Below are 25,602 nucleotides of genomic sequence, written 5' to 3' on the forward strand. Positions count from 1 at the left end.
TGGGGGGCTCCCCAGGGAGTTCCGCTGGCTGGGGCGGGGGTGGGGGATGGGGGGGGCTCCCCAGGGAGTTCCGCTATCTGGGGCGGGGGTGGGGGATGGGGGCTCCCCAGGGAGTTCCGCTGGCTGGGGCGGGGGTGGGGGATGGGGGGGGCTCCCCAGGGAGTTCCGCTGGCTGGGGTGGGGGTGGGGGATGGGGGGCTCCCCAGGGAGTTCCGCTGGATGGGGGTGGGGGTGGGACACTGGGACGCTCCCCCCTGGGCGGTCCCAGCCCCAGGGTGGGGGGAGGGGAGGTGTGAATAAGGGGTGGGGCCTTGTCCCAGCCAATCGGCTACAGGAGCAGTGGGCGTGTGAGGCCAGCTTGGACCAATCACTGCTTTGGGGGCGTGACTACAGTGCACCAATGAGAGACGAGGGATATAGGGCGGGAGGTTGGATGGGAACCAATCAGATAAAGTGGGGCGGGTGTTGAGGCTCCAATAGGCCAATCAACGCGCGAGGGCGACCACGGTGTTATCCAGTCAGAAAACAGCGAGCAGCGAAAAGTGGGTTTAGACTAATCCAATCAGGAACGAGGGCAGGACTAGGGTCCGCCAATCAGCACCCGGTAGCGCGCTGACCCGGAAGCGGAAGTGTCGCCGGGCAGTGCGGACCTGAGGCGGGACCATGAACATTCTACCGAAGAAGTCGTGGCACGTGCGGAACAAGGACAATGTGGCCCGCGTGCGGCGGGACGAGGCGCAGGCGCAGGACGAGCAGCGACAGCGGGAGGCCCGGGCCCTGCTGGCCGAACAGGAGGCGAGTTACCGCGCATGCGCAGTCGGCAACGACGGTGTAGCGAGTGCGCATGCGTAACAGTGGGAAAGCGTCCTCCATCATGTGACGGGGGCGCGGATTGAACCATTGCCAAATTGGGGGAAGACGAAAAGGGAGCTGGACTGAACCATTTATAAATGGGGGGAGGAGAGCGCTGGGATTTACTATTTTCAGATGGGGAAAGGGGAAGAAATGGAAATGGGAGTTGGGCTGAACCACAACAGGGGGGTAGCAGAGCAGAAGGGAGCTGAGCTGAACTGAACCATTTCCAAAGGGAGGAAAGGTGAGTTGGGCTGAACTATTTCTAAAGCGAGGAAAGGTGAGTTGGGTTGAACCATTTCTAAAGGGGGGAGGCGAAGGAGGCGGGCTGAACCATTTGCAAAGGGAGGAAAGGTGAGTTGGGCTGAACCATTTCTAAAGGGGGGAGGCGAAGGAGGCGGGCTGAACCATTTGCAAAGGAAGGAAAGGTGAGTTAGGCTAAACCATTTCTAAAGGGGGGAGGCGAAGGAGGCGGGCTGAACCATTTCCAAAGGGAGGAAAGGGGAGTTGGGCTGAACCATTTCCAAAAGGGGTAGTTCTCTAACCCCACCTGCCCCACTGGGGTGACTGTCATGGCACATGCTGCATGATCTGCCCTCGCCCCAGGTGAAATGATTTTGTTAGGTCTCAGCCTGGTCCCTTGCTGCCCTTGCCACACCCCATTGTCTCACAGGCTGCCCTGGCCCCTGCCACCTGCAGCAGAGCCAGCCCCAGAACCAGCCCCCCATCTCCCCCTGCAGGCACGGACCGAGTTCCTGAGGAAGAAGGCACGGGTGTCTGCCCTGCCAGGACCCGATGGTGGCTCGGCCCTGGCCCCCAGTGGCGATGAATCACACCACATCGACCTCTTCCGGGACCTGGAGGAGGGCAAGGGCTCCAAGGCCGGGAACAAGGAGTATGAGGAGGAGAAGCGCAGGGAAAAGGTAGGTTGTTTTTTTTGGGGGGAGGGGGGGTGAAACGCACATTTGCGTTTGTAGGGGCACCTGCATCCCTTGGGCATAGTGAGCCCCACTCTGGCTTGCTGGGGTTAGGCTGCCCCTATGCTGGGGCACTGATGGGAGGCTGTGTACAGAATGGGTGTTCCTCCTCAACACACATTATGTGCTCTTACACAGGGGAGGGGAGGGTTAACAGCTCACCTGCTCTGCATGCTGGTTCTCCTCTCAGTCTCTCCGTCCCATGCTGTGAGTTGCCTCCTGGCTCCTCTACCCATAAGGCAAAAACCTCCACCCGTGTCTCCTTCCACAGCCGTGGGGCCACAATCAGTCCCACCCTCTCCCTTTGAAGAAGGGGGAGCCCCATCTGCTAGGTGATTCAGTTCAGCATGCTCCCCTCCCTGCTTTGCCCCAACCAGGAGCGGCAGGAGAAGGCTATCGGGCTGCTGACCTATCTGGGGCAGAGTGCGGCCGAGGCCCAGACCAGCCGGCCATGGTACCAGGAAGCCCCTGACCGCAGCCAGGAGGCAGCTGTGGTGACAACCCAGGAGCAGCTGAAGGACAGACTGGACCCACTGCGGGAGATGGAAAGGCACCTGCGCAAGAAGAAAGGGGAGGGGAAGAAGCGCAAGAAGGAGAAAGAGAAGCCAGCAGGGGAGAAGGCGGCAATGAGGTGGTGAGTTGGATGTGGGGCAGGATTAGAGAGCACACAGCAGGACTCAGGGAGTACAAGTCCCAGCATGCACAATGCTCCAGCTCACTTCCTTGGCACAGGGACTACAAATCCCAGCATGCAATGCCCCAGCCTGCTTCCTTGCTAGAGACTACAAATCCCAGCATGCAATGCCGCAGCCTGTTCCTTGCTAGAGACTACAAATCCCAGCATGCAATGCCACAGCCTGTTCCTTGCTAGACTACAAATCCCAGCATGCAATGCCACAGCCTGTTCCTTGCTAGAGACTACAAATCCCAGCATGCAATGCCACAGCCTGTTCCTTGCTAGAGACTACAAATCCCAGCGTGCAATTTACTCCCCTCTTCCCAGCTGCACGGGTGTGTGTGTGTTTTGTTACTGAAACTACATGTCTCAGCATGTACTCAACCGACTTGTTCCTGGGCAGTGCCTTGGCCTATCTATCCCAGCATGCATCACCCCCCCAGGAGGGAGATTGCATACTGGAAGTTGTAGTCCTGATGGGATGCACATCTAGACACCAGCTGGCCTAGGACTGTTGGAACTCGACCATTCCTTTCTGCTTGTCCTTGCAGCTCTGCCCCCCTCTCCCTGGAGCAGCTGCGGCGGGAGCGGCTGCAGCGGGAGCAGGCCGAGCGAGCCCGGGCTGAAGCCCTGCTGGCCAGGCAGCAAGGGGAACCCCGCCGCAGGGAGGAGGAGGAGGAGCCCAACGACAGGAAACGCCGCTACAACTCCCAGTTCAACCCGCAGCTCGCGCGCAGGCCCCGCAGCTGGGACGAAAGGGAGCAGCGCTGAGCCCTGCCGGTGCCCCTTAAAGTGGTGGCTGAAACAGGCCTTGGGCACAGAGATTCCTGCACCAGGGATCACACGGCAGGTGGAAGAGGGACACTGGCATCACAGCAAGGCAGCCAGTGTGTGGGATCCCTCTGCTGACTTAGGGGAGAGAGACACCACGTGCTGTCTTCTCGGCCGTGAAGTTTAGCATGAGGGTTGCACTCGGAGAGCCAGAACCCTCCTTGCTCTCATAGGAGGGTGCTGGCTGCTCCACTGGGGCCCCATGCTGGTCACTCATCTCTTAGCACCTGGTGTTACTAGCAGCAGCTGATATCGGGGTTACCTAACCGCCCCACAAGGTAGGAGCCTGGCTGCCAATAAAAGGCAGTCTTACTGCACTCATTTACTCACGGGAGGGGGGAAAGCTTGGATAGGAGCAAGCACAGAAGGGAAAACCCAGGCCTGGGCTCCTGGGTTCCAGCTGCAGGTGGGTGCTGGGAGTCAGGACAGCTGGGTTCTATCCCTGGCACAGGAAGCAGGAACCAATGGGTTCAGCGAGAGCGGGGGGGCCTAGCCCCGTGTCAGGGAGTGGAGTTGGGTGTAGGGACTCCTGGGTTTGCTTGCTGGCTCTTCAACAGGGAAAGATGTCACGACACCTAGGTTCCAATTTCCACTTCTGCCTCTGATTTCTTATGCCCCCCCCCACATGCTCACTGTACCATAGCTGCTGGGGAGGCCCAGCCCTTTAGCCCGAGGTGAACAGCACCTGCTGCAAGGTGTCTCTGCCCCTTTGCTGAACCCCACCCAGCCCACCCTGGAATCCTTCATGGCCCACACCTGGCTGGTAGAGGATTGTGGCTTGTCTCCCTGCACAGGGCAAATGCACCAGGCCAGCTCCCTGTCCCGTCCACAAGGCCATCGTCTGACAGGGGAAACTGAGGCATGGGCAGCCCTGGGAATAGCAACCCAGGCTCTCCAGGCCTTGGGTTGGTCCCCACGTGGCACTGGGGTCCTTCTCTCTCCCCCTTACCAGCCAGCCTGCAGCAGGTGGTGTGGCTGCATCAGCTCCTTTTCCTGGGCCCTGCCCACCCCACAGGGGGATGTTACCAGCACAGTGGGGGGAGTGGGGGGGGGGGGGGCTCCAGGGAGAGGGAAGGGGGGCTTTTAAGCCTAAAGCAGAGCAGGCAGCAGCTGAGCTTGACCCCAGAGTCAGGCAGGGTCCCCCATGGAACATACCATCCATCAGCTCCTGCAGAGGGCAGGGGATCCCCCATCCCAGCCGATCACTGTGCTGGCAGGGGGGGCGCTTGGGAAGAGTCCCAGTCAGCTCTGGTACATAGTCATGAAATCTCACCAACCCCTCCTCCCACATCCACTTGCCAAGGTACTTTCAGAATAAAGACAGACCAAAACAAGGTCTGGGACAAATCTGAGTGTGTGTCTGTGTGTGTAACTAGATCCACAAGGAAAAAAGGGCATAGGACTAAGAGCAATGTCTGCCGCTGCCCAACCACCCGACTCCCCTCCCCAAACCAGGAAGAGAACCCAGGAGTCCTGGCTCCCAGCCCCCGTCGCTCTAACCACTCGACTCCCCTGCATCTCTAGCTAACCATGCAGTAAGGAGTCTCTCTCATTCCTGCCCCCCACCCTTACCTCTCCGACGCTGTCCACGGCGCAGAAAGAGAAGCTGCCGGTTGCTGGTGACTCTCCCCCCCATTTCTTGCATGAGAAGACATCATATAAAACTATTTATTCATAAATATTTTCCAAAATGAAAATAGGGTTACGAAAAATATTTTAAACACCCGGCCCTCAGCGGCTGCATAGCACCTCGGGAGAAGGGGGGAAAAGCAATCAGAAAAACCAGCCTCCCCTTTTGAATTCCTGTCCGTCCCTCCCCCAAGGAAAACCCAGATGATCTGTTTTGGGGCTGGATTGAAAACTCATGGGAGTGAGGAGACGAAAAATGGGAAAACAGGGGGGTGGGAATTGAGGGGGAGGTAGGGTTTGGGGCCCCCCCAAGAGGAATTTTTTTAGGGGGAGGTTACAATAATTCTGCTGGATTTTTTGCTGTTTTAATTTTTTTTTAAAAAAAAGCCAATTGATTTAATGCCCCTCCCCCAATACTCTTCCTCCAAGATCATCTTTGTTCACGTTTTTGTTTGCCTGCGCGTGTCCCTCTGCCCACCCCCCCAACACTCACCCAGGAAGGGGGGCCAGAGAACGGCTGATTCCCCTCCCATCACAGCCCCCCACCTCTTGTTCTTGTCTTTTAAAACTGCATGCATTTAAAGGGTTCGGATGGCCGGAGGGGGCCCCCGCCTGGGGGTGGTGAGGTGGAATGGGGGTGAGGGAGGCAAGCTTGGCCTCTCGTCCCCCCCCCCCGCACGCCCCGATGTCCCGCCTGCGTGACTCTGGAAGGCTGGCGCCCCCTGGGGGGTGAGCAGGCGTCACTGCAGGTCGCGGTCTTCTAGATAGCGGTACTCGAAAGTGAACCCTTCCTTCTTCCGCTGGCCCCATTTCTCATAATCGAAGTAGATGTACGTGCCCTGAGGGGGGGAACGTGGAGGGGGGGGAGGTATCAGAAGATGGACAGACGGGCAGAGCCTATGGTGCTGCACGTACCACGGCCTGATTTCGGACCTGAACATGCTGGGCTGTTACAGGAGGCTCTCAGCTGCAGGCAGAGTGTGGTATGTGCCAGTTTGTTATTGTAGGGTCTCCCCCTGGGTGCTAGAGCCGAGAGGGCTGCTGTGACTTGTGATAGTAAGGTCTCTGACTGACTCCCTTCCCCCAGGTCAGTGGCCCCACCCCAGAGGTGGCTGCATTTTCCTGGGGGGCAGCAGCTCGGAGGGGGCCCCGGGGGGAGGGGGAGGCACTAACCTGCTCAAACTCATCCGTGATGGTCTTGGGCTCCTCGTGCCGCTGGAACCACATCATGTACTTGGTGTGGAAGCGCCACGACTGCTTCTTCAGGGCTTTGGCTGCCAGGTACTGCGCCTTGGTACCCTGGAGAGAGAGAGAGAGAACCAGGCGCGTCACACCGCCGGCCAGCAGGGGGCAGCACTCGGGGCAGCTGGGACACCCTCCCCAGGGCCTGGGTTGGGGGAATAGCAGATGGCATGTGCCACTGGCTCAGGGGGTAGCTTGGCATGTACCACTGGACCTGGAGAGCTATGGGGAATGGATTGGCATGTACCACTGACACAGGAGGCAGCTGGAAACAGACCACAGGACCTGGGGGCATGGCTCAGCCCATACCATTCGTGTGGGGGTTGGCAGTGTCTTGGTAAGTACCAAAAGCAGCAGGGGAGAACAGGAATGTACCATTAGCAGTCTTCCTTTGGCGGAGGCAGACGACTAGCTACACAGCCAGCAGCCGGTAAATAAAGCAATAGCACCATTCAGCATGTACCAAATGCTCTAGGCATGGAGGGATAGGGGAAACTCTTGGCATACACAGCTCTTGTCCACTGTTGTTGGTGTATGTCTCGGCATGTACCAATCACAGGGATGGTCAAAGGGGACTGTACCATCAGCACCTGGGGGGGAGGATCCCCTCCCACATACCAGAGGCAGGTGGACAGTGTGTGTGTGTGAGTGGATCTTGGCACCTGCCAATGATGGGAGAGGGGAATATACCATTCACACCTGCAGGGAGGGGAGTTCCCCATGCACATACCAATTGCAAGTGGGGGGGAAGGGTAGGGATGGAGCGTACCATCCGTGCCTGCAGGGAAGGGGGGGTGTCAGGTGGCCGATGCGCAAAGCCAGCAGTGGTGTGGGGGGCACGTTGGCAGCAGTCACCCACCTCGCCCCTCCTGCCCGAGGGAAAGGCGGCAGCGGCGGCCAGACAGGGCGGGACTATAGAGCGCTCTAGCCTGCAGAGGGGGCCCTTCTGTACCTCCAGATAGTAGAAGATGAAGAAGAGCGTCTCCGTCGAGAGCCGCTGATAGAACTCCACGGTGTCCGAGTGCAGCGGAGGCATCTGGTGGTGGTAAGGGGGGGTCGGGCAGGGGTTCCGGGGCAGGTATTGCCTGCGGGGGTGGGGGGAAGGGGTTAGACAGCCTGATGGGAGGGGGAGCAGCACGGTGTCTACTGGGAACAGAACAGAGCAGTCCTGGCTCCCAATCCCCTCTCCACTCTGTTAGACCCCACTCCCCTCCTGAACAGCAGATAGAATCCAGGAGTCCTGGATCCCAGCACCCCTTCCCCCCGCGGTAACCACTAGACCCCACTCCCCTGCCAGATCCAGGGAGAGAACTCAGCTGTCCTGACTCCCACCTCTGGATCTAACCACTAGACCCTGCTCAAAGTTGAGGACTGAACCCAGGAGTCCTGCTCTCTCCAAGGTCCCAATGCCCCAGGGACTGTGCCTTACCGGATCCTCTCTGAGTCCGAGGGGTGAGGCATGTGGTGCCAGGCTGCCTCCTCCATGGCCTGCTGGTAGAGCTGCTCCTTGGTGAGGGGCACCGGTCCCAGGGGGCAGACCCCCAGGGAGAGAGGGATGTTCACCTCTGACAGCTGGATAGGCGGCTGGCTGGAGGCCGGCTGCGAGGTCGTGCTACTAATTAAAATGTCTGCTGGGGGGACAGACAGCCTGTTAGATTCTTCAGAGAGCATTGGGAGCGCAAAGCTTTAAAACCAGTTTATGCAATAATCCCTTGCCCAGCGCCAAGATGCAGCCACCCTACAGGGACCCCTCACCTGGAAACTGCATGTTTCAGGATGCAATCAGCTGCACTGGGACACCATGTGCATGGGTGGAATCCCTTCCTATGCTCCAGCAAGGCCCGAAAGCCTGGGAGCCTGCTGGACATGGAACCCAGGAGTCCTGGCTCCCAGCCTCTTGTTCTAACCTTTAGACCCCACTCCCCTCCCAGAGCCGAAGAGAGAACCCGGGAGTCCTGGCTCCCAGCCCCCTCTGCTCTAACCACTAGGCTCCACTCCCCTCCCAGAGCTGAGGAGAGAACCCAGGAGTCCTCACCCCTTTCAGACAGGTGGAGAGATGGCACTGGGTCCTCTATACTGGATCCGATGGCTGCTCGCTCTGCCATGGATTTCAAGCTGCTCAGGGGCTCGGGCGCCTGGAAGTGACAGACAGGGTGGGTGGGAGGGAGTCCTGTGACTCTGCCCTCCCTAGCCCCCGAGGTGCCCCTCATCCCCCCCAGGCAGAGGGGGCAGCCTCACCTTGATTTCTGGCGTGGAGCTGAACTGGGGCGGCCCGTTGAGCAGTGGCTGGCTTGGCTTGGCCTCGGAGAAGGAAGGGGTCGGGGAGCTCGGGGTATTCACTGTCATGGGGACCAGGAGGCCAGAGCTGGCACTGGGGGGCGCGGGAGCTCCGCTGGGCTCTTTCCTGGGGGAGAGGAGAGAGTGTCAGTCAGTGGCTGGTGGGGTGCTGGGGGCGCGGCCGCCAGGCAGGTACTCACGCAACGCTGCTGGGTGGGTTGTGGGCCACCGGCTGGCTGGGGAGCGTTGGGCCGCTGCTGCCAAGAACGCAGTCAGATGTGCTGTCAGCCACCACAGAGCTGTAACCTGGGGGGGTGGAGGGTGGAGACGCAGCTCAGGGGTTGGGGGGCAAGGTAGGAGAGCACCCCATGGTCTAAACTCTCTATGGCTGAGTCTGAAAAGTCCCAGGGAATCAGGCCAATGAGACGCCTCCCTTCCCAACCAGGGTCAGAACCCAGGAGTCCTGCTTCCTCCATGTCAATCACCGGATCCCATCCCCCTGCCAGAACTGGGGACGGAACCCAGGAGTTCTGGTGCCCAGCTCTTCCACATCAACCACCGGATCCCATCCCCCCTGCTGTAACCACTACACCCCACTCCCCTGCCTGAGCAGGGGAGAGAACCCAGGAGTCCTGGCTCCCAGCCCCTGCTGTAATCACTACACCCCACTCCCGCTGCCTGAGCTGGGGACAGAACCCAGGAGTCCTGGCTTCCCCTGCTCTCACCACTATACCCCACTCCCGCCCTCCAGAGCTGGGCAATAGACCAGGGACCCTTTCTCTGAGCCTCCCCCCGCACTCACTGGTGGCTCCGTTCTGCTTGCTGGCGTTCTGCTGGGCACTGGGCGGCCGGGGCTGCGAGGCGTTGGCACCGGGGGGCGGGGGCGCGACGGCCTGGGCGTAAGGGGTGGGGGTGCTGGGCGTGTGACCGGTGGCTGGGACGGCCTTGGCCCCGGAGCCCCCGCTGCTGTTGGACACGGCTCCGTTGCTGCTGGAGCCCGGGCCGTTGCCCAGCGAGGATGAGGTGCTGGAGCTGCTGCCCAGCTGGTAGCTGGGGGTGACTGCCGGCGAGGGTGGGGGGTGGTTGTTGTGGACACTTTTTGAACCGTTCTTCGCGGGAGACTGTGGGGACAGACAGAGGATTAGTCCTGCTCCCCCCCTGCAAAGCCGTCAATGGAACCCAAGAGTCCTGGCTCCTGGACTGCCCCCCTACTCTAATCACAAGACCCCACTCCCCTCCCGGAGTTGTGGATGAAACCCAGGAGTCTTGGCTCCCAGCCCCCCTGCTCTAATCACTAGACCCCACTCCCCTCCCGGAGTTGTGGATGGAACCCAGGAGTCCTGGCTCCCAGGATCCATGTGCTCCCACTCCCGGATAAGGCAGGCAGGCTTGCTGAGCAGGCAGGGCCCTGGCAGAGCCAGGCTGCCTACCCCTCTCTGCCACAGCCTGCCAGGGCAACCCTGGGCGAGTCGCTCAGCCTCTGTCCCAGCTCTGTGACTGTTACGTGCGGCCAGGCACTGGGGCCTGGCCCCGCCGCTGCACAAACACGCTGCCAAGCATGGAACGCGCTGCTGCAAGATGGCACTGGCTGGTCCCCGGGGGCACCTGCAACCCCAAGCCTGCCGCGCGAGGGACACGCCGGGAGCCTGCGCAACTCCCTGCCACAAGGTCTCAGCCTCTGCAGCCTGGCAGCGCTGATGGGCCCCACGCTGGCAGCTGAGAGCCACGGGCACAGCACCCTCTATGCAACCGAACCAGACTTGGGGGGGGGGGGGAGGGAGAGGGGGTGGGTGGGTTCATCTCTCTCTGTCCCGTTTGCTGTCTGTGTGCATTTGAATGCACTCTGCCCCGAGGCCCTTTCTCTGTCCCCCGCCCGTGTGGGTCTGTAGGGGGAACTCACTTGGACCCCCCACTGCTGATCCCTCCCCACACCTGAGCCCCCTCCCAGACACATTGCTCCCCGCAGCCCCCTCACTCTGACCTCTCCCCCCACGCTCCATGGGCCTCCCACTCAGCCCAGCCTGCCTGAGCCCCACAGCCCCCTCACTCTGACCCCTCTCCATCTGAGCCCCACAGCCCCCCCTCACCCGAGTCCCCATATCCCCCCCATTCTGGTCCCTTCCCACTTCAATCCCCACAGCCCCCTCACTCTGACTCCTCCCCCTAAACTCCATAGGCCTCCCTCTCTGAGCCCAGCCCACCTGAGCCCCACAGCCCCCTCACTCTGACCCCTCCCCCCAAGCTCCATGGGCCTCCCACTCAGCCCAGCCCACCTGAGCCCCACAGCCCCCTCACTCTGACCCCTCTCCACCTGAGCCCCACAGCCCACCCCCAGTCCCCATATCCCCCCATTCTGATCCCATCCCACCTAAGTCCCCAGAGCCTCCTTACTCTGATCCCTCCCCACCTGAGCCCCACAGCCCCCCCACTGAGTCCCCATATCCTCCCCCATTCTGACCCCTCCCACTTAAGTTCCCACAGCCCCCCCACAACCCTCCCACTCCATGAATTCCCACAGCCCCCCACTCTGACCCCACTCCACCTGAGTCCCTACAGCCCCACTCCTAGAGCCCCACAGCCCCCCACTCTGACCCCTCCCCACCTGAGCCCCACAGCCCCCCACTCTGACCCCTCCCCACCTGAGTCCCTACAGCCCCACTCCTAGAGCCCCATGGCCCCCACTCTGACCCCTCCCCATCTGAATCCCTACAGCCCCACTCTGACCCCTCCCCACCTGATTCCCTAGAGCCCCACTCTGACCCCTCCCCACCTGATTCCCTAGAGCCCCACGGCCCCCCACTCTGACCCCTCCCCACCAGAGCTCCATGCCCTGCCCCGCCCAGCTCACTGCAGGTGGGTAGCCTGGCCCCACAGCAGCCATCCCTGCAGCCTCCCAGGGCCAGCCCAGGTGGCGGTGGCCCCGCCCTGCACCTCACTGGAAGGAGACTGGGAGGGGGCGGGGCTAAGAGCCCATGTGATCCCAGCCCCCCAACAAGGAGCAGGAGGAGGCGGGACTGGGCAGCCCCACCCACTCCCAGCCCAAACAGTTGGGGCAGCCATGTTCCCAGGCTCCCCCACACAGTCCCACCAAACCCTGCCTTAGCCCCGCCCCCAGCCCAGGGGGAACCCAGGAGTCCTGCTCCCAGACCCCACCCCCGCTCTAACCCCTCAACCCTCCTTCCCTCCCCCAGCCGGGAGAGAACCCAGGAGTCCTGGCTCCCAGCCCTCCCACCTCCCCTCCCCGAGCTGGGAGAGAACCCAGGAGTCCTGGCTCCCAGACCCCATCCCCGCTCTAACCCCTCAACCCCCCTTCCTTCCCCCAGCCGGGAGAGAACCCAGGAGTCCTGGCTCCCAGCCCTCCCACCTCCCCTCCCCGAGCTGGGAGAGAACCCTGGAGTCCTGGCTCCCAGCCCTCCCCCTTCAGACCCAGGAGTCTTGGCTCCCAGACCCCACCCCCGTTCTAACCCCTCACCCCCCCTTCCCTCCCCGAGCTGGGAGAGAACCCAGGAGTCCTGGCTCCTAGCCCTACCCCCTCCCCTCCCCAAGCCGGGAGAGAACCCAGGGGTCCTGGCTCCTAGCCCTACCCCCTCCCCTCCCCAAGCCGGGAGAGAACCCAGGGGTCCTGGCTCCTAGCCCTACCCCCTCCCCTCCCCGAGCCGGGAGAGAACCCAGGAGTCCTGGCTCCTAGCCCTACCCCCTCCCCTCCCCGAGCCAGGAGAGAACCCAGGGGTCCTGGCTCCTAGCCCTACCCCCTCCCCTCCCCGAGCTGGGAGAGAACCCAGGAGTCCTGGCTCCCAGCCCTCCCCCTTCAGACCCAGGAGTCTTGGCTCCCAGACCCCACCCCCGTTCTAACCCCTCACCCCCCCTTCCCTCCCCGAGCTGGGAGAGAACCCAGGAGTCCTGGCTCCTAGCCCTACCCCCTCCCCTCCCCAAGCCGGGAGAGAACCCAGGGGTCCTGGCTCCTAGCCCTACCCCCTCCCCTCCCCGAGCTGGGAGAGAACCCAGGGGTCCTGGCTCCTAGCCCTACCCCCTCCCCTCCCCATTCTAAGCACTCACCCCCACTCCCCTCCCTGTGCCAGAGAGAGAACCCAGGAGTCCTGGCTTTCAGACCCTCTGTTCTAGCCCACTAGACCAGTCCCTTCCCAGGGCTGGGGAGAGAAGCCAGGAGCCCTGGTGAAAGCCCCAAGCTCCGATCTGTAGCCAACACCCCACCCCACTCTCCAGCATAAGGGCAGGCGCCTGCCGTGTCACTCACCTGACTGACCTCGCTGTCCGTCGACCGCCCCCTCTTCTTGTCATCTTCCGAATTCTCCTGGGGGTGGGGAGGACAGTCAGTGCTCGCCTCGCCACTCCCCGTGGAGATGGGGGGGACCAGCCCTGCCGCGGGGCAGCCAGCACACAACACACTGATGTCTCCCTTGTGTTATTGGGGTCATTCTGCCGGTTGGGTCTGCCCTACCCACGGCACCGGAGGCCTGGAGTGGCCTCCCATTTCCCAGAGCCAGGAGAGAACTCAGGTGTCCTGGCTCCCAGCCTCCATCCTCCCCCCGTTCTAACCACTAGACCCCATTCCCTTCCCAGAGTCGGGAGAGAACCCAGACATCCTGGCTCCCAGCCCCTCCCTACTAGGCACTGCTGCCTTCCTTAAGGGACACCGATTCAGCACCCCTGCCGCTGGGTTACGCTGGCTGGCTGGGAGTCCTGGTTCCAGTGCGGGCCTTGGACTGTCCCATTTTGCACAGGGTTGGGCGACGGATCCCGCCGGGGCAGGACTTGGGTGGCAGGGCCGTGCCAGGCCGGGGCAGGGGGAGCTCCTTACCGTCGTGCAGTTGGCAGGGCTGGGCGGAATGGGCGAGCTGGAGGTGGTGGAGGTGGGAGTGCTGCTGGACTGGTTGAAGATCTCGTCCTCCAAGTGGCTGTGGCTGGGCGGGGAGGTGGCTACCAGAGCCTGCGCTGGAAGGGGGCGGGGAGCAGAACGAGATGCAGTTAGGCAGCCGGGCCCGGTGTCAGAGACGCCGGCATCTCGCCATGGGCCTGCATCCGGTCTGCCCTGCTTTCCCAGGGAGATACCTGGAGATCTGTTCCAACACAGTTCTCCCAGGCCATGCCCCCAGGGAACTGAGACCTCCCCGCTCTGGTCTTGTCTCCCTGCTTGCCTGGGGGATGCTTTGGATGGAGGGCGATGTTCCAATTCAAGAATGGATGGGAGGGATTTCTTCTAAACCCTCTGTAAACTCCAATGACCTGAACACACTTGGGAGAAAACTGCTCTGGGATAAAACCCCAACACCTCTAGCCAGGTGATTAACAAGCTGCAAAGCACCCAGGCGCCACCTCCCCGGCTCCTTCACATGTAATCTGGGAAGAGCCGAATCGGAACATTTCCGGGCCTTTCTACAAAGATGCCAGGAGATGAAACAAGCTGTCGGTGGGATTTGGGGATCCCTTAAAGCCACATTTGGGGCAACTGGAACCGCGGGGACTCCCAGGTTCTGTGGTCGCTGCTCGGAGGGGATCTCTCCTCTGATCGACACAAAGGCAAAGCCCGATCGTAGCCCTGGCTCCAGGGGGAATCGGCGCCAGGATTTCTGAGCAGCGGCTCCCCTCCCTGTGTCCCCTTGATACACAAGGCGCGCCCTCCTCAGTGATCGCGGGTGTGAAACTGACAAGGGGACGGGAGGGAACGAGCCACGGAGAGCAGGAAGGTGCGAGCGAAATCGGCTGATGACACGCGGGCGGAGGGGGGCGGCATCACTCCAGAGGAGCGGCGCTTTCCCCAGGCAGGATGGGATGACCTGCAGGACCTGAGTCATAGAAATGATGAGATTTAACCATACAAACTGCACGGGGGCCCCCCGAGAATTTCAGCTGTTAGCCAGGGGCTCGCCAGGGGCGGATCCCCCCAGCTCTGTAGCAGGATGCCACCGCTGGGACACGGTCGTGAAGAAAGGCAGTGGGATCTCGGCAGGCATCTGCAGCAGGGCGAGGGGAGCCTGGATCCCACTGGGAAGCCCTGGGCCGGTGGCACCAGACTGAAGGGGGATAAACGGCCAGGGAACGGGAAGCGGGGCAGAAGGTTCGGCTAAGCGAGGGGTTCCCTTCTGGTCTGGCTTAGCTCTGGATTCAGCTGTCCCAATCCCAGCTCTGGTTCTGGAGCCCCTACCACAAGCAGGACACTGATCAGCTGGAGAGGGCCCAGCGACCAGCCAGGCGGACAACAAAAGGGTTGGAAAAACCTGCCCTCCAGTGAGAGACCTGATCGGACCCCGATCTACCCTGCCGCGGGGGCCGGGACACTTACGAATGTCTTCTAGGTCGAGGTCGTCGTAGAGAAACTCGTTCTCCTCGAAGTCAGGGTCCTGTGAGGAGTCCACGTAATACTCCACGTCGTCCTTGATCTTGCGGATCGAGTCCACCTGGATGGAGTCGTTGTCCAGCATGCGCAGGATGGTCTCCAGCATGCGGATGTGGTACCGGTGCTTTTCGATGTGCCGCTTCAGCCCCTCGATCCGGTCCTGCTTCTACGGGGAAGGGGCATGGGTAGATGGACACAAGCCAAGAAATGCCCCCCCCCCTCGCCCACACCCCACCTCTTCCTCCAGCTACAGCACACAGCACCCCTTCGCTAGCCCCCACTCCCCTCCCAGGACCAGGAGAGAACCCAGAGTCCTGGCTCCCAGCCCCCCTGCTCTAACCACTAGCCCCCACTCCTCTCCTAGAGCCAGGATAGAACCCAGGATTCCTGGTTCCCAGCCCCCCTGCTCTAACCACTAGCCCCCACTCCTCTCCTAGAGCCAGGATAGAACCCAGGAGTCCTGGCTCCCAGCCCCTTTGTTTTAACCACTAGACCCCCTCCCCTCCCAGAACCCGGGATAGAACCCAGGAGTCCTAGCTCCCCGCTCTTTTGCCCCCTGCCACGCTGCCTCCCCACACATCCTCCCTGTGTCCCAGGCAGGCAGTGACTCACATCCTTGTCCCCCTTCTTCTTGCGCGTCTGCACAGAGAGTGACTCCACCTCGCTCTCAAACTGATCCACCTGCATGTTCAGCGTGTCAATGGTGTTCTGTGGGGGGGGAGAGCCGCACACCATCACCCCCAACGCAGTCCCTGGGGGGCTCCCACACGCCGGCTGCTGCAGCCCCGTGAGACACCCGGCAGCCGCCCTCCACCGCTACCTGGGGCCTTCTCTGGTGCTTCCTCACTGCAGATTGCAGGCAAATATAAAGCCCCCAACTGCCCTGCAGAAAGGCAGTAATCCATACAAGGGCCCCTCGCCTGAGGCTTGGATGCGACCACCTCTGGGGTGTGGTACGAGGGGCTGGTTATCCAGAGACCCCTCACGGGCACTGAGACGCAGCCCCTCTGGGGCAGGATGCGGAGGCTGTTCTGGATGGAGACGCACACTGGGCCCTTGAGACCAGCAATGACTGTGGGGGGGAGCACTCCTGTGTGAGCCCCCCCCCTCCTTGCAGCACAGCACCCCCTGGGGCCAGCAGGGGGGGGAGAGCCCTGTTTTTCCTCACAGCTTTGGCCCCTCCCCATGTCCCCATCAGTCTGACCCCTGCTTAGCTGATCAGGAGACCCCCCCCCCATCCCCCGGCCTTACCGTTAACCACTGGCCAACCTCTTCCTTCTCCTTCTGGGCAGGGTCGACTTTCTGCGCCAGGCCCAGCCCCTCCTTGGAGTAGGCTTTGGTCTTGGTCTCCCGCTCCACCACCTTGAACCGCTCCATTTGCTAGAACAAGAGAGAGGAAGGTGGGGCGGGCTCAGTGTCTGGGGAACTGATGGGGGGGGGGTCCCCCACCCCTGCACAGGGGATCAAGAGACCCCAAGAGACACAGAGGCTCCCCGATCCCCCAATCTTGTCCAGGACATGGCCAATATAGCCCTGGTTGGCCACGCCTGGCAGCCTCTCAGCTGATCCTGGCTCCCAGCTCTAACCACTAGACCCCACAGCCTTCCCAGGGCCAGGCACGGAACCCAGGAGTCCTAGCTCCTGGTGCGCCCACCACTATCCCATGCCGCCTGCTGTCACTCAGGACCCAGCCTCCTGCCCCAGAGACCCCAGTCCAGCCCTACCCCTTCCAGATCTGACTCCACCTGCCCCTGCTCCTGCCCCGCCAGCTGGCTGCCCTCTGTGATGTCACACTGCCCCATCAGCCAATCACAGCAGAGGGAGGAGTGGCTTATTGGAGAGGAGGGTGGGGCTCTGGTGAGTGTGTGGGTGGACCCCCCCTAGCCTGGAGGGGAAAGCACCCCCGAGGCCCGTAGGGGAGGCCTCACCACCCACGGGGCATGAGCCCAGCTGCTGTCGCTCAGCCCCTGAGCTTTAAACCCTCTGTGTCCCGTTCTCCTGGTCTCTCCATGGCGCAGCTGCTTGTGGGGGGGCTCCAGGATCCCAGAGAGTGGGCCTGGGTATTGCTGGAGGCGACCCATACACAGATCCCCCCGCAGCGCATGAAGACCCGCCGTCGGGGGGGGTCAGGTACGCTGGTCCCACAGAGAAGGCCAGGAGCATTGTGGGATGGCTGCATGGCTGTGCCAGGGCGGGAGTGACACTGCGCCGCTAGCAAGGGGAGCTGGTCATCAGAAATGCAGGAGACCCGTCCCAGCACCCTGCTCTAACCACTACACCCCACTCCCCTCTCAGAGCTGGGGAGAGAACCCAGGACTCCTGACTCCCAGCCTCCCTGCCCCCACAACTCCATTCCCCCAGCAGAGCTGGGGAGAGAACCCAAGACTCCTAGCTCCCAGCCCCACCCCGCAACCACTAGACCCCACTCCCCGCCCAGAGCTGGGAGAGGACCCAGGAGTCCTGGCACTCCTCCAACTATCCCACCGCTGCCTCTTGTGAGTGTGGAGTGGTTGAGTGCACAGGAGCCTCCGCCAGTGCAGTGTTCCTAGGGCCGCCCTGACAGGACCATGCCACCAACCTCCGACGCAGCCAGCCAGCGCCACCCCCTTGACGGCCAGGAAGCAGGGCACAAAATCCCCCCTCCCCCGCTCTCACCCACCAGATCAGCTGGCCGGCCCTTCCTGCCATTTGCTTTCCCCCAGTGCCCGGAGACTTTCGCCAGATGGAAGCGTCTCTGCCCGCGGATGGCTAAACTGGGCCGCTAAAACCGAGGTCCCGACAACGAGATCTGCGCCACTGGCAGCACAGGATGGGCCAGAAAATCCCCCAGGTCTCTGTCCCACGTGCTGGAGGGAGACGCTCTCCCACCCCCAAGTCTGGTGAGTCCCCGCACGTGAGCAGGAGACACCTGCCTGGCAGGACCGTCTCAGAGCAGCGCGGCCCCACTCCAGCCGACTGCTGCTGCTTCCACAGATGGAGGAAAAACCCGCCGGTTACAGCTCTGGATCGGGGGCAAAACTTCCTTCCTGACCTCGACAGGCTGCAGCCCTGAAGCCTGGCCATTACCCCCTTTGGCCTCCTACCGTCTCAATGAGTTTCCGGTTGTCTATCAGCTGCCTCTTGTCTTTGATCTCATTTGAAGCCACCCACGTTTTGATCTGGTCCCTCAGCCTCTGCAGAGATGGGGTGGAGAGAAGGAAGGGGTCAGCAGACAGAGAGACGGGCCCTTGGCGACCACCCCCTACCCCACTTAGACCCCTAGAGGCATCAGCCAACACAGCCTTGGTCTGTACATGGAGAGGTAACGAGGACACCCAGGCACTGAGAAGTCCCCCTCGATGAGCCCCCACCAGCTGGGAGGACGCCCTCTGCAGAGCGGGGTGAGAATAGCAGGGAGCACAAGGATCTCGCTGGAGAATAAGGGGAGGAAGAAAGGCAAGACAAGGAGAGACTGGGAGTCACGAGGCTTAGGTTCTATCCCTGGGTCTGAGAGGGCAGTGGGTCCTAGTGATTAAAGAAAGGGGGATGGAAGCCTGGAGTCCTGGGTTCTAGCCCCAGCTCTGGGAGGGGAGTAGGGTCTAGTGGCTAAAGCAGGGGGGGCTGGGAGCCAGGGTGCCTGGGTTCTCTCCCCGGCCCTGGAAGGAGAGTGGTGTGCAGTGGTTAGAACACGGGACTGCTGGATTCTAGCCCCAGCTCTGGGAGAGGAGTGGTGTGCAGTGGGTAGAGCAGGGGCGCTGGGAGCCAGGACTCCAGTGACCGTCTCTCTGGGGCAGGTGGGTGTTTTCCCGACAGCCCCGGCTGAGTCCATGTATCCCGAGGGCTCCAGACAGCCTAAGTGCTGGGCCTACCTGGAGCTTCTTGATCTCCTTCTTCAGGTCGGCTTCATACTTCTCCTTCTGGTTGGCATTGGCTGCATTGTGGAGCTGGGCGAGAGACAGAGGGTGAGACAGGGCATGGGGGTGGGACAGAGCGCCCTTGGCAGGCCGGGGGGGTGGCTCCCTGGTCTGGTGTGGGATCAGTTGGGAGGCTACAAAAGCCAGGGAGGGGGACCTGGGGGATCCAATATGGGGTGAGGCCCAGGAGGCTGGGGGGGTGGGGCTGCCTGTTCTGGGGTGATGTGGGGGAGGAGGGTGTAGACAAAACAGCTCTTGGGGTGGTGTGGGGGGCAGCGAGACCGGGGGAGAGAAGAGGATCGATGCCGGAGAGAAAAGCAGAAAAGTTGGGGGACAGGGAGAGAGCACGGTGGAGGGTGATGAGAGAGTGGGGCAGAGAGCCGGGGGCAGCGAGCCGGGGTGAGGCCGAAGGGGGAGCTCTTACCTTCTGCCAAATATCCTCAAACTGCTCCACCCCCTCGGAGACCTTCTTCAGACACCGATCGATCTCACCTGGAAGAGCGGAGGGGCAGGGGTCAGCCCCAATTGCCGACAGGGCTAATTACAGCTCCCCCCTCCCCCCACAGCCCAGTGTGAGGTACGGGGGAGGGAGATGGGCCGGGCCTGAGGTCACACAATTGTTTGAACCTCTCAGGAGTCCTGGCTTCCAGATCTCGGGAGAGAACCCAGGAGTCCTGGCTCCCAGCCCCCCGACTCTAAAGGCAGCCCCGACAAACTCCATCGCTCCGGCTCTCACAAAGCAGGGAAAAGACACAGGGGGAGGGGGAAGAGGCCCCTCTCTCTCTATGCCCCCCCCATACATGCCCCCAGCCATGCACCCCAAGAAGGGTGTGGGGGGAGCTGCCCTACCTTGCAATTTCCTCTTGTCAGCCATGTTTGGGTCACTGGCGGGGGGCTCTCCTCATGCTTCAGAAAGCTCCAACGCTGCAGGGGACAAGACAGCAAGGTTACGGCAATGCAGCCCCCCAACCCACTGGGGAGAGGCCCCAGGACCATTCCTGCCTCCCTGAGCCAGCCAGTCCCTGCCTGGGGGTCAGATGGGAGCCGGCGTCCTCTAGTGGGGAGAGGCCTCGGGCCCCTTTCCCTGCCCCCCGAGCCAGCCAGACCCCACCCTGGGGCCGGATGGGAGCTGGTGCCCCCTATGGAGGAGAGACCCTGGGCCCCTTTCCCCACCCCCCTCAGTCAGCCAGTCTCTCATCATATTCTTTGAGCAGATCAATTGTACCAAGGCTGTTCATTCATACAGCCCACCCCAGCAGGGGGCAGCGCAGCGCAGACAGCCACACCCCCACCCAGCAGCAGGGGGCAGCGCTGCGCACACAGCCACACCCCCACCCAGCAGCAGGGGGCAGTGCAGCACCCACCCACCCAGTCAAGCGATGAAATAGCGGGTTTTGAGGGCCGAGCGGCTGGCCCAGAAGGGGCTCGGCTGACGGGATGCTGGCTGCGTGGCCCCATGCCAGGGCACTGCTGCCGGTGGCCCTGAGGCTGGTTCCAGGGGGCGTGGCACAGCATGGGCCAGGGCTGCCGAGACAGGCAGGATTCGGGTGCGGCTGGGTGTTAACCCCAAAGCTGACAGCGCCTGGAGTCTGAACGAAGCCACCTCGGATCTCAGCGACCCGGGACTGGCAAGCCCACAAGACTGTGCGCGACTGAAGGACGGAGAGGAGACCTGAGCCTGTGTGTTCAGATGCTGCCTGGATCGGGTCAGCCCCCAGCTAGTCCAGCTGCTGTTTGTTATTTTCTTGTGGTGGTGGTGGTGGTGGGGGAGGGGGAGGGGGAGAGACGGCACTTCCCTGGGCTGCTTCATACCTAAGGGCTGATTCTCAGGAGGGGCAGCCCCCCAGGGTGACTCAGGGCAGCTCAAGCATAGGCTCTGGTCTCTCGGGGACAGAGGATAGCCACAGCCTAGGAAGCCCCAGCCAGACCCCTGATCTGCTCCCTGTGGGCCAAGGAACAGCCCCTGGGCCCCAGCCAGGTCCCTGATCTGCCCCCTCATCCCAGGGGAAGGTGATTTGCAGAGGGGGGGCTGTTTCCACCCCCTTTGCCCTCCCCGAGGGGCCTGGGCATTACTGGCTAAGGGCTGTTTGTTCAGTTTCACTTCCTGGTTCCCCAAGAGGCAAACCGGTGGGGGTGGGGGTGGGTGTTACACTCCAAAGAACCTTCCCCCCTGCATCCTTGCTTCCTAACAATACACTGGAGGCCTTAGGGAGATGGCCAGGTCCCTTTAATCTGCCCCTCCTGGCCTAAGGGACAATTCTCAGCCAGCTCCCCAGGGGGATCAACTTGTCTGCCCCACCCCACAGCACACAGCCCAGTGGGATTGGCTAATTACTACTGACAGAGAAGCCACACCTGGCCAACCCTTCCAGATGTTAATTACCCCCCCCCATTAAAAACCTGCCCCTCATTTCCAGTCTGAACTGGCCGAGCTTTCCCTCCCAGCCAGCGGCCCTGGTAAGACCAGGTGCCTGCCAGCCCGAGGAGCCCCCAGGCAGCTGTTTACTCTCCCTGAACCTTCTCTTTGTTCAGCTACACAGAGGGTGCTGGCAGGGCTCTCCAGACCCTTTGTGACTGATCAGCCCCTGGCTGGGATGGGGGACCCCAAGCTGCCCCCAGGATCCCAGCTGTCTCCCCTCATGACCCCTACATGTGCCCCCTGGGATCCCATTAGCCCCTATGGCCCCAGCATCTACTGAATAGCTGCTGTGCCCCCCAAGTGCTTTGCAAGAGGCCAAAGGGCTCTGGCTTACCTAGAGGTGGCCTGGCTGTCTAGGGCCTGCAAGTGGGAGGCTCCTACACAGGTGAAAGAGGCACATGACTGGGAGGAAGGTTGAGAGCCCCTCCCCCCAACCACAGCCTGTGCTGCAGCATAGGATGCTGGGAAAGGAGTGGGGCTATAAAGATTTAGTGGTCTAAGAGTGGGCTCTGGGCTGTCAGGCAGAGTGCCCCTCCTGGGAGAGGAGACCCACAGCACAGCAGTGGCCCCCTTTGTACAGGGCTTACAGAGAGAGGTGAGTGCTGCTAGGCCCACTTTACAGATTGGGAAACTGAGGCACAAAATGGGGCTGAGCTGTAGCTTGGGTCATGCAACAGGCTGGAGTAGAATCCATGAGTTCACTCTAGTTTCCTTCTGCTCTAGACCCCAATCCCCTCCCAGAGCTGGGGACAGAACCCAGCAGTCCTGGCTCTCAGCTGCCTGCTGACACCATCTCCTCCCAGAGCTGGGGACAGAACCCAAGCATTCTGGCTCCCAGCCCCTCCTGCTCTAACCACTAGCCTGCATTTTCTGCAGTTAAAATACCCCTTGGCCTTACACACCAAATGGAGCAAACTGATCTGATCACTTTAGATTCTAACCTGCCACCGATTTCTTAAGATTGTGAACTGGGCTTGTGGACTGTGCTGGAAGGGGGGTGGCTGTGGGGAGCTGTCTGAACAGTATAGCGTGGGCACCTGCTTGCCTTTCTCCTGTCAGATGAGCAGCTGTCACTGCTTTTCTCATGAGACTGGTGATAAACCCAATGATCTAGGGAAAGCCCAAGCCCCCCATATCCCACTGAAGACTTTGGTGCCCCTGAAACAATCAGAGAGCAAGGGGGCAAAGGGAGTCTGTGGCAGAATGGGGCTCTCTGGCATCCCAATCCCCTGCCTTGCCCATAAGCGGCTTGTAAAACTGCCTGCTCTGTGAGGCAGGGTCTGTCTGGTGTCTGTACAGCGCCTGGCACAGCAGGGCCCTGCTCTGTGACTGGCATGAGAAAAACCTGTAATTAATCCTATAACTGTACAACCACAACCTAGGGGGAGTGAGAGTAAGCAGTGCACCTGGAAATGACTTGGCTGCTTCTGAGACCTGGCTATGTCAGGGTGAAACTGACCTGCAGAGCAATTCCAATACAACTGAGCTACAGAGCATCTGGGGAGGGACCTGGTCAATTTCCTCCTGGCCCAGTGAGCCCTGAAATTGATCAGAGTGAGACTGCCCCTTTAAATTTAGGTCTAAACATCCTAGAAATCAACAATTTGTTTGAATGCACTGGAAGATCAACAGACAAGCTCCCCCAAAGGGAGGCATCCAGCTTTTAGCAGCGGCTGTTGCCTAGCAGTGTCTGAAAGCCAAAAATTGCAGACTGTCCACAAACTGCAATGGATTGAGCTGTTGCTTTTGAGCTGGGGTCCTGTCTCCTATGGATCAGCAGGGATGCAAAGGCCTGGGGATGCTGTCGCTTCTGCTGGCTACCTCCCTTGAGAGGGCTGAGGAGCAGAAGAGCTCAAAATCAAATCCCCTGACAGAGGCATGGACGGGAAGATAAGGCGAGCAAGAGTCTGATTTGGCCTTGTAAATTTCAGCCCTAAAGGAGGTTGGGGGACTGGACACTTTTCCTCTCTAGGGGGCATGGGCTCTGATCTGGCCCCAGAGCAGGGGGAATGGCTGGCTGGGGGGTAGGGAAGGGGACATGAGGCCTTACCCTTCTAGGGGGCAGCAGCTCTGATCCGGCCGCAGGGCAGGGGTCTGGCCAGCTCTGAGGGGTGGGATGGGATATGAGGTTTCCTCACCTGGCTAACAGCAGCTAGGAGCAGTCACCTGTTTCCCAACCCACCCCTGGCCTGGCTGTCTCGGTACAAGCTGGCCCCGGGGCAGAGCTGCTGGCCCAGAGGGACAATGGAGGGGTTCAGGGAGGCAGCCCGTGGGCCGCACATCCACCCGGCCTCGTGGTTAGAGCGCTGCCGCCCCACACACTCCCACCCATGCCCAGGGCTGGGGCTGGGGCTGGGCCCCCACAGGGGATCCCGTAACAAGCCCTTTTGTGAAGCGGGGGGGACAGCGCCCCCCCCTAGGGATTCCCCGCACCCCCTCCCCCTATGGGCCCCACAGCGCCCAGGAGCTGCCCTCCTGCTGGGGACCCCCACGAGCCCCTCCCCCAGGGATTCCCCGCACCCCCTCCCCCTATGGGCCCCACAGCGCCCAGGAGCTGCCCTCCTGCTGGGGACCCCCACGAGCCCCTCCCCCAGGGATTCCCCGCACCCCCTCCCCCTATGGGCCCCACAGCGCCCAGGAGCTGCCCTCCTGCTGGGGACCCCCACGAGCCCCTCCCCCAGGGATTCCCCGCACCCCCTCCCCCATAGGGCCCCCCCGGGCTCCTACCGACCCTCCCCCCGGCCCCCCCTCACCGGAGGCTCCTGCGGGCCGGTCGGGCCCCGGGGATCGGTCCCCTCCCCCCGATCGCGGGCCGACGGTCGCGCTGCTGCCGCCGCTCAGTCGGGTCGCCGCCCCTCCCCCCACTCGCCCCCGTCTCTCGGGCTCCGCGGCATCCAAGATGGCGGCCAGCTGCCTCCGTCCGCATCTCCGCCCCGGGGCAGGGCCCCGCCCCCCGGCCGCCTCTCATTGGGTTTGCCGCACGCCTGTTAAATAACTTTATCCTCCTATTGGATATATTAGGTGGGGAGGAGCAACTCAGGAGACCCGCCTACCCAGTATGTGTCAATCAACACAGAACTTCCTTCTTATTGGCCTTAGCACACATCCGTCAGCTCTCCTCACCGTTTATTGGCCGAGAAGGGAAAAGCATAAAGGAGGCTCGCCCACATGGGTAAAGGAAGCAAAGGGCGCTACCCGTCACAGAGCGGTCTTCGCCATTGGTCGGAGGGGCTGCCCATGAAGCCAATCTCGCAGCTGATTGGCTCCCAGCCCCACGTAGCAGATCGCTCAATCGCAACGGTACCTGACGCGTGGGAGGCGAACTGATGGATTCGAAAGACATTGATTGGCTGAGAGGATGGAGGACGAACCAATAGTAATAGGGTGCAAAGGGGAGGTGGACTTAAATACACGGTTGAAAGCTATTGCCCAGAGGTTCTCACTCAAACCCTTAGGGACCAATAGGATTGAAGACCACGGGAAGGGCCCGCCCCCTAGATACTAAGGGCAATATTGAGTTATATGCACCAGGCCTTAAAGGGCAGTGGGGCCCAGCGCAGCCAGCGTGCAAAGTGACCCCATGCAGACAGTTGAGGGAGGGGTGCAGAAGGAGTGGGGGGATCCAACCAACAAGGGTGGGGGAGCCTGGCCTAGCCATGGCCAGGAGAACCCCCCAGCACTGGGATAGCAGAGTGTGTGTTTGGGGGGCCCTACCCATAGGAGGTGGGCTAGGGCAGCAGACTGTGTGGACATGGGGGTGGTGGAGTTTCCCCACACTGGGGACAGACCCAGTACCCCAGGAGGGCAAAGGCCCTGGACTGCAGTGTAGGGACCCCCACCTCCAGGAGCACTGGATGATGGTGCTTAGGCTAGGACAGCCCCAGCCTGGTCCAGGGCCCACTGGGCAAGAGGGGGCCACTGAACCTACCCCCATGAGGGCCTAGACCACAGGTGACGCACTGTAGGGGAGGGGCTAATGTCAAGGATAGATACCCCTTCCCTTACCCAAAGAGGCCCCGAACCTGACTCCCACCCCCCCTAGTCTAACCAGTAGCCCCCATTCATCTCCTGGAGCTAAGGGAGAAGCCAACTCCAGCCAACTAAACACCTGTTTCTACACTCAGGTCATGGCAGCATGGAGGAGAGGAAATCAGAGGGGCCCAGAAAATGGCATGAGACAAGGGAGAACAGCAGGCACAGAATGGGTCACCACCCGTACTTCCCCTTCCGTGCCTGTGGGCTAGGGCTCCAGCCCAAAACTCCTGAGACATGGTAGTCCCAGCTCTGCTACCACCCTCCTGGGTGATGTTGGGCAAATGGCAGCACAGCTCTGGCCTCAGTTTCTCCTATTCTGAAGCTATTTAGACTAAACCCTTTAGGTCAGGCAGTCAGCCCACTGGCACACCCTCTCTTGGTCACTCCTGCTGCCAGACTGGGGCCCCCCAACTTTA

At 61.6% G+C, this 25,602-nt stretch overlaps 2 protein-coding genes across 8 annotated transcripts; one reads left to right on the forward strand and one right to left on the reverse strand.

Annotated features, from left to right (window-relative positions):
- Positions 1-596: 596 nt before the first annotated feature.
- Positions 597-3,653, forward strand: LENG1 (leukocyte receptor cluster member 1). Its single transcript, XM_050927569.1, has 4 exons — positions 597-795; positions 1,593-1,775; positions 2,207-2,463; positions 3,057-3,653. The coding sequence occupies exons 1-4, from the start codon at positions 664-666 to the stop codon at positions 3,274-3,276; spliced, it is 792 nt and encodes a 263-aa protein (XP_050783526.1). The 5' UTR covers positions 597-663; the 3' UTR covers positions 3,277-3,653.
- Positions 3,654-4,990: 1,337 nt separating this feature from the next.
- On the reverse strand, positions 4,991-24,047 carry CNOT3 (CCR4-NOT transcription complex subunit 3). Of its 7 annotated transcripts, XM_050927449.1 has the most exons (19): positions 23,905-24,047; positions 23,202-23,255; positions 19,582-19,656; positions 19,157-19,224; positions 18,688-18,762; positions 17,923-18,012; positions 16,091-16,219; positions 15,452-15,547; positions 14,786-15,005; positions 13,304-13,437; positions 12,740-12,796; positions 9,287-9,605; positions 8,685-8,790; positions 8,446-8,611; positions 8,243-8,342; positions 7,637-7,838; positions 7,067-7,292; positions 6,139-6,264; positions 4,991-5,804 (listed from the first exon to the last, which is right to left on the reverse strand). In XM_050927449.1, exons 3-19 carry the CDS (start codon positions 19,604-19,606, stop codon positions 5,706-5,708), a joined length of 2,238 nt encoding a protein of 745 aa, XP_050783406.1. In that variant the 5' UTR covers positions 19,607-19,656; positions 23,202-23,255; positions 23,905-24,047; the 3' UTR covers positions 4,991-5,705. The 7 variants fall into 7 exon arrangements, with proteins under 7 accessions (XP_050783406.1, XP_050783411.1, XP_050783405.1 ...); XM_050927454.1 differs by lacking the exon at positions 23,202-23,255 and having other exon boundaries at positions 7,160-7,292; positions 15,452-15,520; XM_050927448.1 differs by lacking the exon at positions 23,202-23,255.
- Between the last annotated feature and the right edge of the window lie 1,555 nt (positions 24,048-25,602).

The sequence above is a fragment of the Gopherus flavomarginatus genome, chromosome 18, assembly GCF_025201925.1.
Source record: "Gopherus flavomarginatus isolate rGopFla2 chromosome 18, rGopFla2.mat.asm, whole genome shotgun sequence".
Classification (NCBI taxonomy): domain Eukaryota; kingdom Metazoa; phylum Chordata; order Testudines; family Testudinidae; genus Gopherus; species Gopherus flavomarginatus.